This window comes from Python bivittatus, unplaced genomic scaffold, assembly GCF_059951505.1.
Source record: "Python bivittatus isolate LINGU-HERP-01145 unplaced genomic scaffold, Pbiv_v1 ctg000260_np1212, whole genome shotgun sequence".
Taxonomy (NCBI): domain Eukaryota; kingdom Metazoa; phylum Chordata; class Lepidosauria; order Squamata; family Pythonidae; genus Python; species Python bivittatus.
The window spans coordinates 2,260,581-2,273,642 of NW_028277055.1; the positions used below are offsets into that span (position 1 = coordinate 2,260,581).

General features: G+C 43.5%; 1 protein-coding gene across 5 annotated transcripts; it reads right to left on the reverse strand.

Annotated features, from left to right (window-relative positions):
- Positions 1-1,012: 1,012 nt before the first annotated feature.
- Positions 1,013-13,044, reverse strand: LOC103065973 (kelch-like protein 31). Of its 5 annotated transcripts, none has more exons than XM_025168117.2 (4): positions 12,890-13,041; positions 11,037-11,100; positions 6,417-7,622; positions 1,013-4,279 (listed from the first exon to the last, which is right to left on the reverse strand). In XM_025168117.2, exons 3-4 carry the CDS (start codon positions 7,604-7,606, stop codon positions 3,547-3,549), a joined length of 1,923 nt encoding a protein of 640 aa, XP_025023885.1. In that variant the 5' UTR covers positions 7,607-7,622; positions 11,037-11,100; positions 12,890-13,041; the 3' UTR covers positions 1,013-3,546. The 5 variants fall into 5 exon arrangements, with proteins under 5 accessions (XP_025023885.1, XP_025023884.1, XP_007430567.1 ...); XM_025168116.2 differs by having other exon boundaries at positions 6,417-7,703; positions 12,890-13,040; XM_007430505.3 differs by lacking the exon at positions 11,037-11,100 and having other exon boundaries at positions 12,890-13,044.
- Between the last annotated feature and the right edge of the window lie 18 nt (positions 13,045-13,062).

Below are 13,062 nucleotides of genomic sequence, written 5' to 3' on the forward strand. Positions count from 1 at the left end.
TTTGCTGTTGTGTAATCTGTCCTCTCTCTCCATATTTCGGCATTAGGTTTCACTCTTTGGGAAGAAGCCCGAAGTTTAGTATGAACTATTATGGGGCAGAAATGCTGCATTGGGTGGGAGCATGTGGGTTTGTTGTATTTCTGAAGAGGTCGATTTTCATTCACCTGGATTTGGCAATTTGTTGGCATCTGTAAGCCACTGGTGTGACCCAGTCAGTTTTGTCAATTGACAGCAACATTACTAAGTATGCAAGAGGCTATAATGGGTCCTCCTTTTCACCTTTTGTACAGTAACTTGGAAAAGATCCAGTGTTCAATGACTAGGCCAGGGAGCCAAATCCCCTAGACTAAGAATGGACAATTCATGGCTGCATGCAACCTGCTAGTATTCCAAAATAGTGCTGCTGAAAATTTGGTGGCAGAATGGCCAATCCTTAACAATGTGATCTTTTGGGTTTCTTCCAAACGTAGAGGAGCAAACCAAACTCATTTCCACTCTTTAAAACCCATCAAAACAGCCAGAGTTTTGTAATGTTAGTAATTTTAGCTGCATAATTTCAGGTTATTTTGATTAGTTTTTGGAGTGGTTTGTCTTCCCAGAGCTTCCTGCTCCTCTTCCTCCCTGTATGGAGGCTGTTTCCCTGTACTATTGCTCCAATAAGTTCCCCTTCTTGCAGCTGCTCCCAGAATACTTTCAAGAGAGGTACATTCACAGACTGGCAGAGCATAAGAGTTTGAGCCTTGCTTGGAGATGATAGACTGCGCTATGTAAGTGAATCACTTGGGTTGGTATTTCGGAGCCTCATCTGTCTATTAAGACATGCTTAGGCACGTCTATTAACTCAGAGGAAAAGCTTGTGCCTTCTCTGACAACAACCTCTCAAGACCAGTCTTAAGCTTAACAAATGTCTTCCTCAGCTGTACATGTGTGTTATCCCCCTGTGTCCAAATCGTATAAACACCCTATGCGCGCTGGGGGCATTTGCTGCACCTAGCCTGCAATTACTGGTTCCTGACTTCCCTCCTGATTTGTCCTCCAGCAACATCCCTTTCTTGAAAATGGGTGATTCTCTGTTGTGGGCTAGGTTTTGAGAAACTCAGGTTGTGCAGCAAAAGGTCATTGTTTTATTTTGGCGATGAAAGGCCTAAATGAGCTAACAGGAAATGTGGAATGCATTTGTTTCAACTGACCAGCGTGAGTGCAGATGTCTTTAAATAAAGGAGGCTCTCAAATAACCAACAACATGCTTTTTTCGTGCATTTCCTGAACGGCTGAGGATGGGGCTTCTGATAAGAAACAATGCTCTTCTCAGAAATGGGGCACGTTGTGAGCTCATACAGCACAGAACCACAAATTAGACACCTCACTGTATCTAGTTTTTGTTAATCATTTGATGTGTTGAGCCAAACCAGAAAATCAGGTCAATTGACTAAGCCATGGTTAACCTTGGATATCCATGCTGCATGAACACAATTGTTAAAATTTGCTTGGTATGAATGGAAGAAGTATGTTGGCCTGTTGTACGCAATACATTTTAAGCAATCTAAATCTATCTTGGCTTGCAACATGGAAGACTAAAGCCAGATTGTGTTATGGCTTAGCAGGTATGAACCAGGTTGTAGTATCTGAATCTCAGCAGACTTGATTAAACACACAATAAATGCTTGACTTTCCTGTTCTACTAATTGCATATGACACATCTCTGTTCTTTTGTTTTCCCCTTCTTGGTCTTATTCCTTAATTTTTACCTTTTGCTTTTTGTAAATTCTTGCACTGATGTCACCACAACTGCCCCCATGCAGGATGGCAAATAATGTTGGTTACAGAAGTCTCACTGAGATATGATACATGTATAAACCAACCTCTAGCTTCCATAGTGCAGTGTGAATCCAGCCTATTAGGGATTATTCAGTAAAATCAAAGTGATGTGTAACTCAAGCCACCGTTCCCCACCCCACCCCAAATTAAGGACTGGAAGCAACTTTCAAGCTCTCAGCCTTATGAGTTCACCTATCCTACTAAGCCATTTGTTTGAACTACCTATGATTTAGGACCCATGCAACCTGACAGCATGCAGCCCTCCCATCAGTCCCAACCACGCTGGCCCATATGTATGCTAACTGGAACCAAATTGTTTCCCCAGTACCTTTAGAGGGAATCGGGGTGAACAAAGAGCTCTGCTTGGTTTAAAACAATGTTTCTCAACCTGATCAACTTTAAGATGAGTGGACTTCAACTCCCAGAATTCCCCAGCCAGCACTGGGAGTTGAAGTCCACACATCTTAAAGTTGATCAGGTTGAGAAACCCTGGTCTTAAATGTCAGCTAAACTGGGGGTCCCAGATGGCTGCTAAGATTGTGTAAATGAACAATTCTTCATAGTCCTTTACAGTTCAGCGTAGAAACGGGATTGTATTTGAAGCACTGTGTCTCCTAGTCCAGGTGTGGGAATCCTGTGGCCCTCCAAATATTGTTAAAATACAGCTCAGCCTGTCTCAGTGGCCATGTGGCTGGGGCTGCTGGGATCTGTAGTTCAGCAACAAGTAGAAGTAATGGATTCTCCCTCCCTAATTTAGTCACGTACAGAAGTAGGACTGGAGGTTGGAAGTATTCACGTGACATCAAACTTCTCTGCTTGGTTAATGACATCTCTCTTCTCTTTGCCTCTACTGCGGTTTGTGGTTTACTCGACACCTTACCCAGAATAGCAGCCATTTCTAGTTAACATGACAGAGGCATTGAACCATAAAATAGCCAAATGAGCTAAACCACAGGAAGTTAACCAGGCTACTGTAACCCTCACCATTCTTAGTATTTGCAAGGTCATGGCTTGGTCCGTTTAAGGACATTGGGTGAATAAAGATACGACTCATCTTAGGTCTGAAATTCTGGTTCCTGCTACAGAATGATAGCAGCTCTGAGTTTGGATAAAAGGTTTAGCTAAAAACACGTCAGTGGCCCAGGGAAGCAAATGATGGCGTGAATTCTTGTTAACTGTTCAGAGCGGCTAAGTAAGTTGTGTGAACATGCACGAAGGGGCAAGCTGGTAAATTTTTCACAGAATAGCAGCATTGCCCAGATGAGCTGATCATTCTTTAAAAATGGGCTAGAGGACTTCAAAAGAAACACAGTGTAGCTTGCCTTTAATTAAGGGCTGAGGTATCCAAGAGGCCAGCCACAAAATTCATTGAAAAGAGGCCCCAAAGGCTACCCGAACCTTTAAAAGTAGAGGCAATCTTGGGGAGGAGGGGAGAAGATTTCAGATTAAGCTCTTATGAGACAGGGATGTTGCTTGCAGAAGTGAAGTACATTCACATCGGATGAGTCACGTCTGGACATGTTTCAGTTTTCAGTTCCCCAAAGGAGTTGTGAAAAGGTCCACAGGTAAATCAGAAATGTGTTATTACTGGGACATGAACCCATAACCCACAGCAGCTTGTGCAGTGACACCTCTCTTCAGCAAACTCAATGGATCTTTCACCTTTCCTGTGAAGCTCCTGATTCAGCAAGCCACCAGGACCCATTTTGCCATCTCAGCCAGCTCCTTTTACATGCTAACGGATGCCGAGGCCACCGAACTAGCTCTAGAGCCCCGGGTGTTCGAGTGAGGAAGAGCAATGGTACAGCAGGACACCCCCACGGTACCTTCCAAAAGCTCCCCTTCCTCGGTCCATTCATTCAGATCAGGGTTGAAGGCATGAATCACCTTCTGGTATTTCTTCCCGCTTTCATTCCACCCTCCAATGAGGAGGATCTGCCCATTGTGAGTGGCCACCCCTGCCATGCTCAGGCCAGTGGTCAAGGAGGCCATGAAACTCCACTGGTTGGTGGAGGGGTTATAGCACTCCACTGGAATGACGTCAACCCTCTCCCCGCGGGGGCCCAGCTGGCTGCCCCCCAGGACATAGGCCCGGTCAGCCAACGTGGCAGCACAGTGCCAACCTCGAGGGCTGCTCAGCCAGGTACAGTCCCGCCAAGAATCCAGGGCAGGGTCATAGCTGCAGACGGTCCGGGAGTAGGCGTTGTTCACATAGCCCCCAGTCACCAGGATCTTCCCGTCGGTGACCACGCTGGCGTGGCAGCAGCGTGGCAGCTCCATGTTGGCTTTGGCTTGCCAGCTGTTGGCCGAAGGGACGTAGCATTCAATAGAGACCAAGGTGCCTTTTGCGTTGCGGCCTCCGATGGCATAGAGGTGCCCATTGAAGGCACTGAGGCTGAAGTGAGTCCTTTTGTGGGCCATACTAGCCAAGTGCAGCCAAGTGCCAAATCGTGGATCATACCTGTGGAGAGAGAGAAGGGTTGTGCTTGAGGATTTGGTGGTATCATTTTGGGATTCTAGGAATGAAACGTGGCATGGGACCCCAGCAGCATAGGAGGAGAGCACTGATTTGGGAAGGATGTAGGGAGAGAGGGTCAAAAAAGTCAAGATTGCATAACTCTGCAATCAAAGCCAGCCCCTTTTGACATGTGTTGCAATGCATGTGAAAAGGGGCTGAGCTTCAATTGCATGGTTGAAGGCGCCATTTTGATTTTTTTGACCCCCTCCCCAGACATCCCTGGACACAAAAGATGAATTCCACCCAATGTGGGTCTTAGGAACCCAGGAAACAAGGCATCCTTGTAGTATCAAGACAGTGGTTCCCAGCCTTGGCAACTTCCAGGTGTGTGGACTTTGACTCTCAGAATTCTCATCAATGCTAGCTGTGGAATTCTGGGATTTGAAGTCCACACACCTGGAAGAGATCTAGGGAAAAAAATCTGGTTTTAATCAATGCATCAAAAGAGGAGTTGCTGCTTTGGAAGACTTCCTTAATTATCTTTAAAACTCTCAGTTTTTTAAAAAATTAGACTGAAGTCTACTCAAATGGGTATATTCAAATATTGTTTAAACCATAATTTGGTCTTTTTGGATTTTGCTTAATGTAGTGGTGATGGTGAGGGGGACTGGTCAAAAAATGCAAGAGGATGGCTGTGTGATCAAAAATGCTCCCTGGAGCTGCAATCATATGGCCACAGTCACCATCTTGTGTTTCTTTTGCCCCGCCTGCCCCTACCAGATGCTGCTGGTTTAGTGTATTGGATGAACCCAGCCACTATTTTCTGTAACAAACCATGATTAAACAACGATCTGACTTTACATCGGAAACATTCATTGGCCTGGTCCATTAAATATAATATGGTAAATCATAATGTGGTTTGTTTGGTTGTTCATGAGTATGTATGAACCCAACTAGAGTGGTCTGTAAAACATGGCTTACAAATTGAATCTACTCAAATGTAGCTTATTCAACAGACATATAATACATGTTCCAAACCATGACTAGTGGTGATATGTGAACCTTGTCTGTGGGTATGTCTCCCTTGCATGTGCAAGAACATATGTGGAAACAAAAACTGGATAAGACTCAATTGAATGAGGCTGCATACACATGTTTATAACAAATACATATTGTAAAGATGTCCTCCTAATCTGTTGGGTGACCTTCCACCCTGTATGACCAATTCTACTCCAGTACCTCTGGAGGGGCACCAGCAGGTATCAGTCCCTAGCTGTCCTTGGCTGATCCTCCCAAACCTAACCAATATTAGACCTGGATAGCATTTGGTTGTGAGACTGCCAGGCTAATCCCCAAGCTATAAGCTAGACATAGAAGTTGAAAAACAACTCTGGAAGAAAGGAAAAGCAAACCATTCCCATAGCTGTACTAAGAAAACTGTATGGATCCAGTGTCCATATAATAACCAGGAGTTGATCTCAACTCAAGAGAAACATGTTTATATAGCTGGTGCACCCCAGGTAGGAGAAGGTTTTTCTAGAACAAAATGCTTTGATCTGCCCAGCTGAGTCTTCTAAGTCCTTGACTTCCACCAGCTGTGGCTTATTGGTTGCTGGAAAGCAGCTGCAGCTCTACATACTGGTTTCTGTCTTAACTCACTTTGAAGGCCCAACTGCCTCTTTAACTAGCTTACTGGATACTGATAGACTAGCTAGCATTCTCCAGTCCTGAAATATTGGACTGAAAACCCTCCAATTCCCAGTGCGGACACTGAATGGATAGGAATTCTGGTACAAAACATCTGGGGTGCCCAGGGTTGGACTAGTAGCATCAATATTCTGATTAAATACAAGGTTGTTTCAACTGTTTGAAGAATACTGTTTGGAAGACTATAACTTATTAAAAGAGTACATGAATTTCATGCAGAAGGTCTTGAAAGGAAGCATCAGAATGTCTACTCTCCCAACTCACAGCAGCAGATCTGAGAAAGGCTCTCGCTTCGATATTTGGAAGAGACTTTTCCTGACAAAGTAGACAGAGTGGCATAAGATGGGACAATGGTCTGGCTCAGCATTAAGTCAGCTTTCCATATTAAACCTCTTCACTGTTCTTAAAGATATTGTTTTTGTATTTTTATTACCTGCATAAATTGCTAATTGCGTGTTTTGCCTGGTTCCGGGCATCATTTTGATCTTCACCTCCTGCCACATAGAGGAAGCTGTCCATGACGGCAACACATTGGTTGAAACATTTGGTGGGCATCTCTGTCAGCTTATTCCAGTTCCCTTCTTGATCTCTGTAGCTCACGTCTTTGCTGAGGGCTTTCTCTGCAGAACACGGCCGCCCCCCAACCATAAGCAGCACTTTCTGGCTCCCTCGAATTTTGGTTCTTCTGGACTGAAGTTCATTTTGCTGATAAGGAAGCAAGTGGTAATTCATAGCATCTACCAGAAGTTTGTGACATTCTGGGTTCTGCATCATACATGGAACAGATTGGACATAATTGATCAAGTCATGAGCCGGGATGGTGCCAAACCGCACATTGTTCAGGAGGTCTGCTGCATAGTTGATTCTCTTGGCATCAAATTCAAGCCATTTCATGGCAATCTGGAAGACCACCACTTCGCTAGGGAACTCCAGACTGTCATCCATCAGCAATTCATTCAAATGTTCAAAGGTAAGTTTCAAAAACTGCTCAGTATCAGAGAACTCTAGGAAATGTTCCCGGATAAATTTCCTGGCAGCCTCTTTAGCCTGACTGAGATTGTATGTGTCTGCCATATTGGCAATATACATCCAGTTTTCCACATTCATCTCCCGGATGAGGAAATCTGAGCACATACTGAGCAGTGCAGACATCTGCAGGTGGCTGGCGGTGGAAATGGTACTGCCAATGGTGTACAGGGAAAGACTCAACGTTCCAGAGTATGCATATGAGATGACAGTGGCCAAGCCCAAGGAAGAAATGTCATTGAGGTCCACTTGCTGAAGGTTGGGGTTCTTTTTCAGCTGGTTTTTGAAATATTCACTACAGGAGGACATAACCAGTTTATGAACTCTGAACGATTTGGTTTTGGTAGCAATTGTGAGATCGCAAAGACAATGCTCTTGCTGCATAGAACTCATCTCCATCAGCATGTTGGTTCCATGGTTTGGATTTGTGACTTCCGTGGCAGTGCAGAGGAAACCATCTGAGCCATTTTCAAACAAACTGTCCAGTTGATGATGGTGGTCAATGTCAAGAGAAGGATCTTCTGCTAGGGTGACATTAATAGGAGTGTCTCTCTTCACCAGCTTGTTCTTTTTGGAGCTCTTCTTCTTGGGGGCCATTGGGGCGAAGGGTGGCCTGTAAGATTATATGAAGAAGCTGCTTGGTCAAGGAAGACACATCCTACCCAGCCTATGCCAGCCTTCTCCAACCTGTGCCCTGCAAGAGTGATTTATTAATGACAATATTTTTGCACATTTTCATTAAAAAACAATCAAAGCAGTTTACAGGATATCATCAGAGCATAAAGCTCGGTGGACCTTTATAGAAACAAGAGATTCCTTAGAGAGAGTCTGGTCATAAGCTGCTCAGGATCTTATGAATTAATTTCACAATCAGCACCTTGACAATAACTTGGCAACTAATTGGAAGCCACTAGAGACATCAACACAGCTGCTAAAAGCATGTGGTAAATTGCTCCATTGACAACAGCACCCAGAATTCCCAGCCATCCTGTTCAAACCTGGGAATTCTGAGGTTGGAAGTACCAAACATCTGGAGGGCACCAAAGCGGGAAAGGCTGATCTATACAAAACTGTTGAATCTTGGAAAGAATTATCACAATGTACCATGATATTTGTACCTGGCCCTAATGAAGCTCTGCCAACTAATTCATTTTTGCTTGCTTTGGGTTCAGTTCAGAAGAGGTGCTTCATAACACACAGGAGCATGAATGCAGCATCTGTCTCATTAAAGCAACTGTGTCTATTTCCAGGGTTATTTTCAAATGGATTCTTCTACTGATAACAGGCAATGTTTGCACAGTTCCCTTACCATGGTTAACTGAACTACAAATCAATGAATCTGATGTTCACAAAATCCTGGGAATGTGATATAATATGCTAGCTTATCATCTGGCGTGGTTTGCAACTACTGATGCAGACCGGCTGGGTCTATCTCAATCTGCCATGTCTGGACTTAGACTTGGACAGGCTGCATTCAGTCTCCAAATTAAGCATGTAGAGAATCCTGCCCTCCACAGAGGAACATTTGCCTGATGGAGACCCCAGCTGTTCCTCAGCTGTTTCTGTCCTCCTCCCCTTCCGGGCAATGGAGTGAGACTGCTAAGCTACTGGGTGACAGACCTGTTTGTGGCAGGCCAGAAATAGCCAAGGTAGTTGTGCCTCATATTCCTCCCTCCGAGCTGGACATAAAGATCAAGTTTCTGGAAGGTTAAGCAATCAATCATTCTTAGAATAGGATGGGGTGGATAAAAGGACAAGAACTAAATCATCAATGCCTTTCCAGGCTGGGTGCTGGAATGTTTGCTACTTGCCTCTGTAGCTATGGCTTTAACAGAAAGGTGAGGTGCAGGCAACAGGTGTTAATGTTTCTCACAATGGGGTGACCCTCCCTCCCAGGCACCAGATATGCAGAATGGGACTTCCCCTTGCTGCTGGAAGGACAGATTGCACCTGTGGCCAGGAGTGTGTTTGCTCCTGGACCAGGTATGTTGAAGGTGCCAGTTGTGGGTTTTACTTGCCAAAGGCAAGTCACGCTGCTTTGGTGAAACCCAGATTGGGCTACTGCAATACAATTTCTGTGGGGCTGCCCTTGAAGATTGTTGGAAAGCTACACCTGGCAGGAAGCAATTTGTTCAGACCATGTGACTGCACTAGTATTTAGCCTGCACTCTGGGCCAAGATGCTCAGGTGAAGTTTGGGATAGGTGAAGGGCTGCTGGTTCCTGTGTGAGTTTGGTAAGATCTGCTTTGTGTCTCACCCATCATCTGAAGGGTGGTTTGTGAGGATCTGAGCCTTCCTGTTGGATTTTTCTCTTTTCCACAAGGAAGACTGCTCTGGTCTGCCTCCTGCCCAAAATGCTTTTTTTTTTTTTTTTTTGGATAAAGCTGCCTTTTTTTAAAATGAGTTAGTGGTTGGTTTTGTGAAACTTATTTTTATAATTTTTGGTAGCTTTATTTAGTTTAATAGCTGTTCTTTCTTCTCTTTCTGAGTTTACAGAGTGAACCACAAACAGTCCAGTCAGATTTTGGACTAAGTATTGTATAAATGTAGTCCATGTAGTTCAGTGTTCCTCAACCTTGGGACCTTTAAGAAGTGTGGACTTCAATTCCCAGAATTTCCCAGCCAGCCATGGGCTGGCTGGCTGGCTGGGGAATTCTGGTAGCTGAAGTCCCAGAAGCCATCTTAAAGGTCCCAAGGTTGAGGAACACTGATGTAGTTAAGTTCATAATCAGGGTGTTGTAGAAACACAGAACATTGACTTAATTGAGTAAACCATGGTTTAGTTAACTCTGGATAAGTCTATGGGGTAAATACAATCTCTACATAAATATGGATGCTGTGGGACACTCTGGCATTACATTTTTCCCTGAGTGTATGCAACAGAATTTACTTTTAGGTAGAGATGGAAGGAGCTACTATATAGCATGTCTTGAAAAATATACTGTAATGTACAGAACCATAATCCATAGTTAACAAACCTAAATGGTTCCATTTGCACAGTGCCAAAAGAAACATGGTGTAAGGTAATGGACCAGAATGGCTGCCTTCATACTCCATGCTCAACTTGGTTAGTTTTAATGTTGGTTAGTTAGGGTTGGTGAACCTACCAAACATGAATAATTCAGTACTATGCAAATACAGGAAATTGTATAACTTAGTTAAATGATAGTTGATGATAAGCATGTCAAGTGAAAACTCTTGTGGTTGGGTTGAGGCGGGCTTATCTATGATGGTTTCTAAATGATGGTTTGTTTTGTGTGAACCCAAATGTCATGCAGTCAAAAATGTCTGCTCAGAGGTAAACCTCTCTGTAAGATTTATTTCCAGATAAATGTATATATTCTGTAACTGTAGGATGTGTACCATCAGCATATCTTAGTAGTAGACTAGGGGAACACAGAACAAACCTCTGAAACATTTAAGTCTTCAGAATACTGTAAATATAAATAGAGAGCTTGTATATGCATAAATGCCTTTCGTAGGAAAAAGTAAGCGTTTTGCTTCTATCTGATTTTATTCTATTATTATTTGTGGGCTTTGGGATATGACAGATGGAGAACTCTGCAAAGGGACTGGGGGGGGGGGCGCTGCTAAATGCCTTAATTGGCTCTTGAGAGTCTATTGCAGATTAGACTCCAGCATGCTTGCAGGACCAGGACAAAAATTAAATCTAATACTGTACTACAACTATGACTTTGGCATGATTGATATTTCTTACCACTGTATCCTATTTTTAAAAATGCAGTTTGGCAGTAACTGTGAGAAGGCTTTGGGGTGAATGTCTGTATATCCAGCCTAAACAAGCAGATTGAATGTCCCCACTTTTTCCCCTCAATACTGGCACTGTGCTAAGCTTAGGCATAGTGCATTTGATTTTGGCTTAGAGTTAGGGTGAAACCAGCCCTTGTAGCTTTTTCAATAAACCATCATTCAAGCATAGATGAGTACAATGTGTGAATTCAGCCTCAGCAATTCCTGGTTAAAAAAATGTGCTTAATGTAAGTTCATGCCCAACTAACATACTTACACAAATTGTGTTCCAGCAAACAAAACGTTGGGGGAAGGTAGGCTGTGTTCTCATAAATACAAGACTGAAATATGAGTTACTGAATTAACCTGGGTTGGCACAATATGCTGAACCATAAAATAACCTCATTGGAGTGATTTCACACAAGACTGCCATAATCTAGCATTATTTTAATCTAGTGCATTGTGCAAATCCTGACTTTAGTTTTAAACTATGAATTTCAGCACGGGCTAATTGGTGCATCAAGTAATCAACTCTTCACCAAATAGGTAGGCCAGATATGAAGGTGTACTGGCCTGGGAAAAGAACTCTTCTCCAAGGTGGTGCCCCCCAGACTGCAGCTCCTGTGGTCTCCTGTTGTATTCAAGGAGGGGCACTCCCAACCCACCCAAAGGGCACCTAATTGGGAAGCTGTTACAAGGTTCGGTCCTCCACCTTTCTCAGTTCTTTCTTAGCTAGCAAAATGACATGTTTTGAAAAGGAGAGCTAACTTTGTTTAACAAAATAAGGTATGTCTAGAACTCCAGCCTAATTATTTTTTAAAAAACAAATTTTGATTAAGTCTCATTAAATCCGGGGGCCCTCTATGCAACCTATTTAGGTAATTATCCTATGGCTATCTAGCTGAGAGGAAGACCCCCTAGAATTCCATGAGACTTATTTTGGAGAAAATGGGTATAGGATTATGTTTTTAATTTGCATCCAGCTCTTCCAATAAAATTATTCTAGTTGCATGATCCCTACCAGTAGCAGACAATTAATACAGATTAACTACTGTACAGATCATTGCAGATATTCATATACAGTATATATTTGTGTGGGTGTTTAGTACAAATTATATATATAAAATATTACACAAACGCTCTACTGTGGTAGATTATACTCCGTAATTTTCAATGAAGATTCTTCCTGCACTGAATTAATTCAGGATATATATTACAAGCATATCTTGGGGGAGGGCGGTATTAAAATGGATCCTCGCATTTATTCTGCGCGTGCTCCAGAAACATCAAGCAGTCTGTAAGAATCTTATAAATACATGTACCAGCTGCTTTCTAGGAAAGCATTGTAGGTAAGTATCTTGATAAATTCTTCACTGTTGGCTATCTCTTTCTGGTCTTCATATTTTCTTTTACATAACAAATTCTAACTTCCCAAATTAAGTTAGATTAGGGTGAGCTAACCAGTTTTATGCAGGTTGTAACTTTTGCTAGAATTCCCTTGGTCAGGTTCACATGCTTAACTTTTAAAGGCAGCACACACTCAAGATCGCCCTACGGTTGAGGCACGGGGCTCTGCGTCAACCGATACCGAGAAGTGCTAAGTGATACTTTGGCTTCACAAGGGATAAGGTTGGATCAGGCCAAGATCTGCCTAATCCAGGATACTTTGTAAGCAGCCTGGCCATTTCTAAGTCTTTGGTGATTGACCAGAAATGAACCCCTGAGGAGTCTGTCATTACACTGCATTCCTCACATCTGCCCACCAGTGGACTAGCCAAACTCTCACCATCACTACTCTCAGTGATATTTTTCTTTGTTTTTGGAGAGATGACTTTTGTGTCTGTTGTACATATGTGTGTGTATACACACTCTCTCTCTACCCAGAAAACAGCCTGGAGTTTCAGCCACTATGTCTAAGCTTTGACATTTACCTTTCTCCCCTCTTCTCTTTCTAGTCCCTCCCAACCAATCTCTCTTTCACAGAAAGACTTCTGTTCCTTGGTCTGCGTCCAGTGCCAACAGCTCAAGAGACTTGGAACCCACCCGCCCCCCGCGAAAAAGAATATGGAAAAAGAGCAGCTGGGCTGGCTTACCAGCTGGGCTCAGAACAGCCACTGCCTTGGAGCCTACCTGGAAACAGAGGGTGACCCAGGAGAGGGGAAGGATCCGATGCCTGTCTGCTGTACGCGCTGGATGACCCTGGTGGCTCCAGCAGAAGCCTGAAATGTGGCAGTGCCCCTGCCCCTCCTCCCTTTTTCCCAATTCAGCCTGGGCAGCTGACTGTCCTTCTCATATCGCCCGTT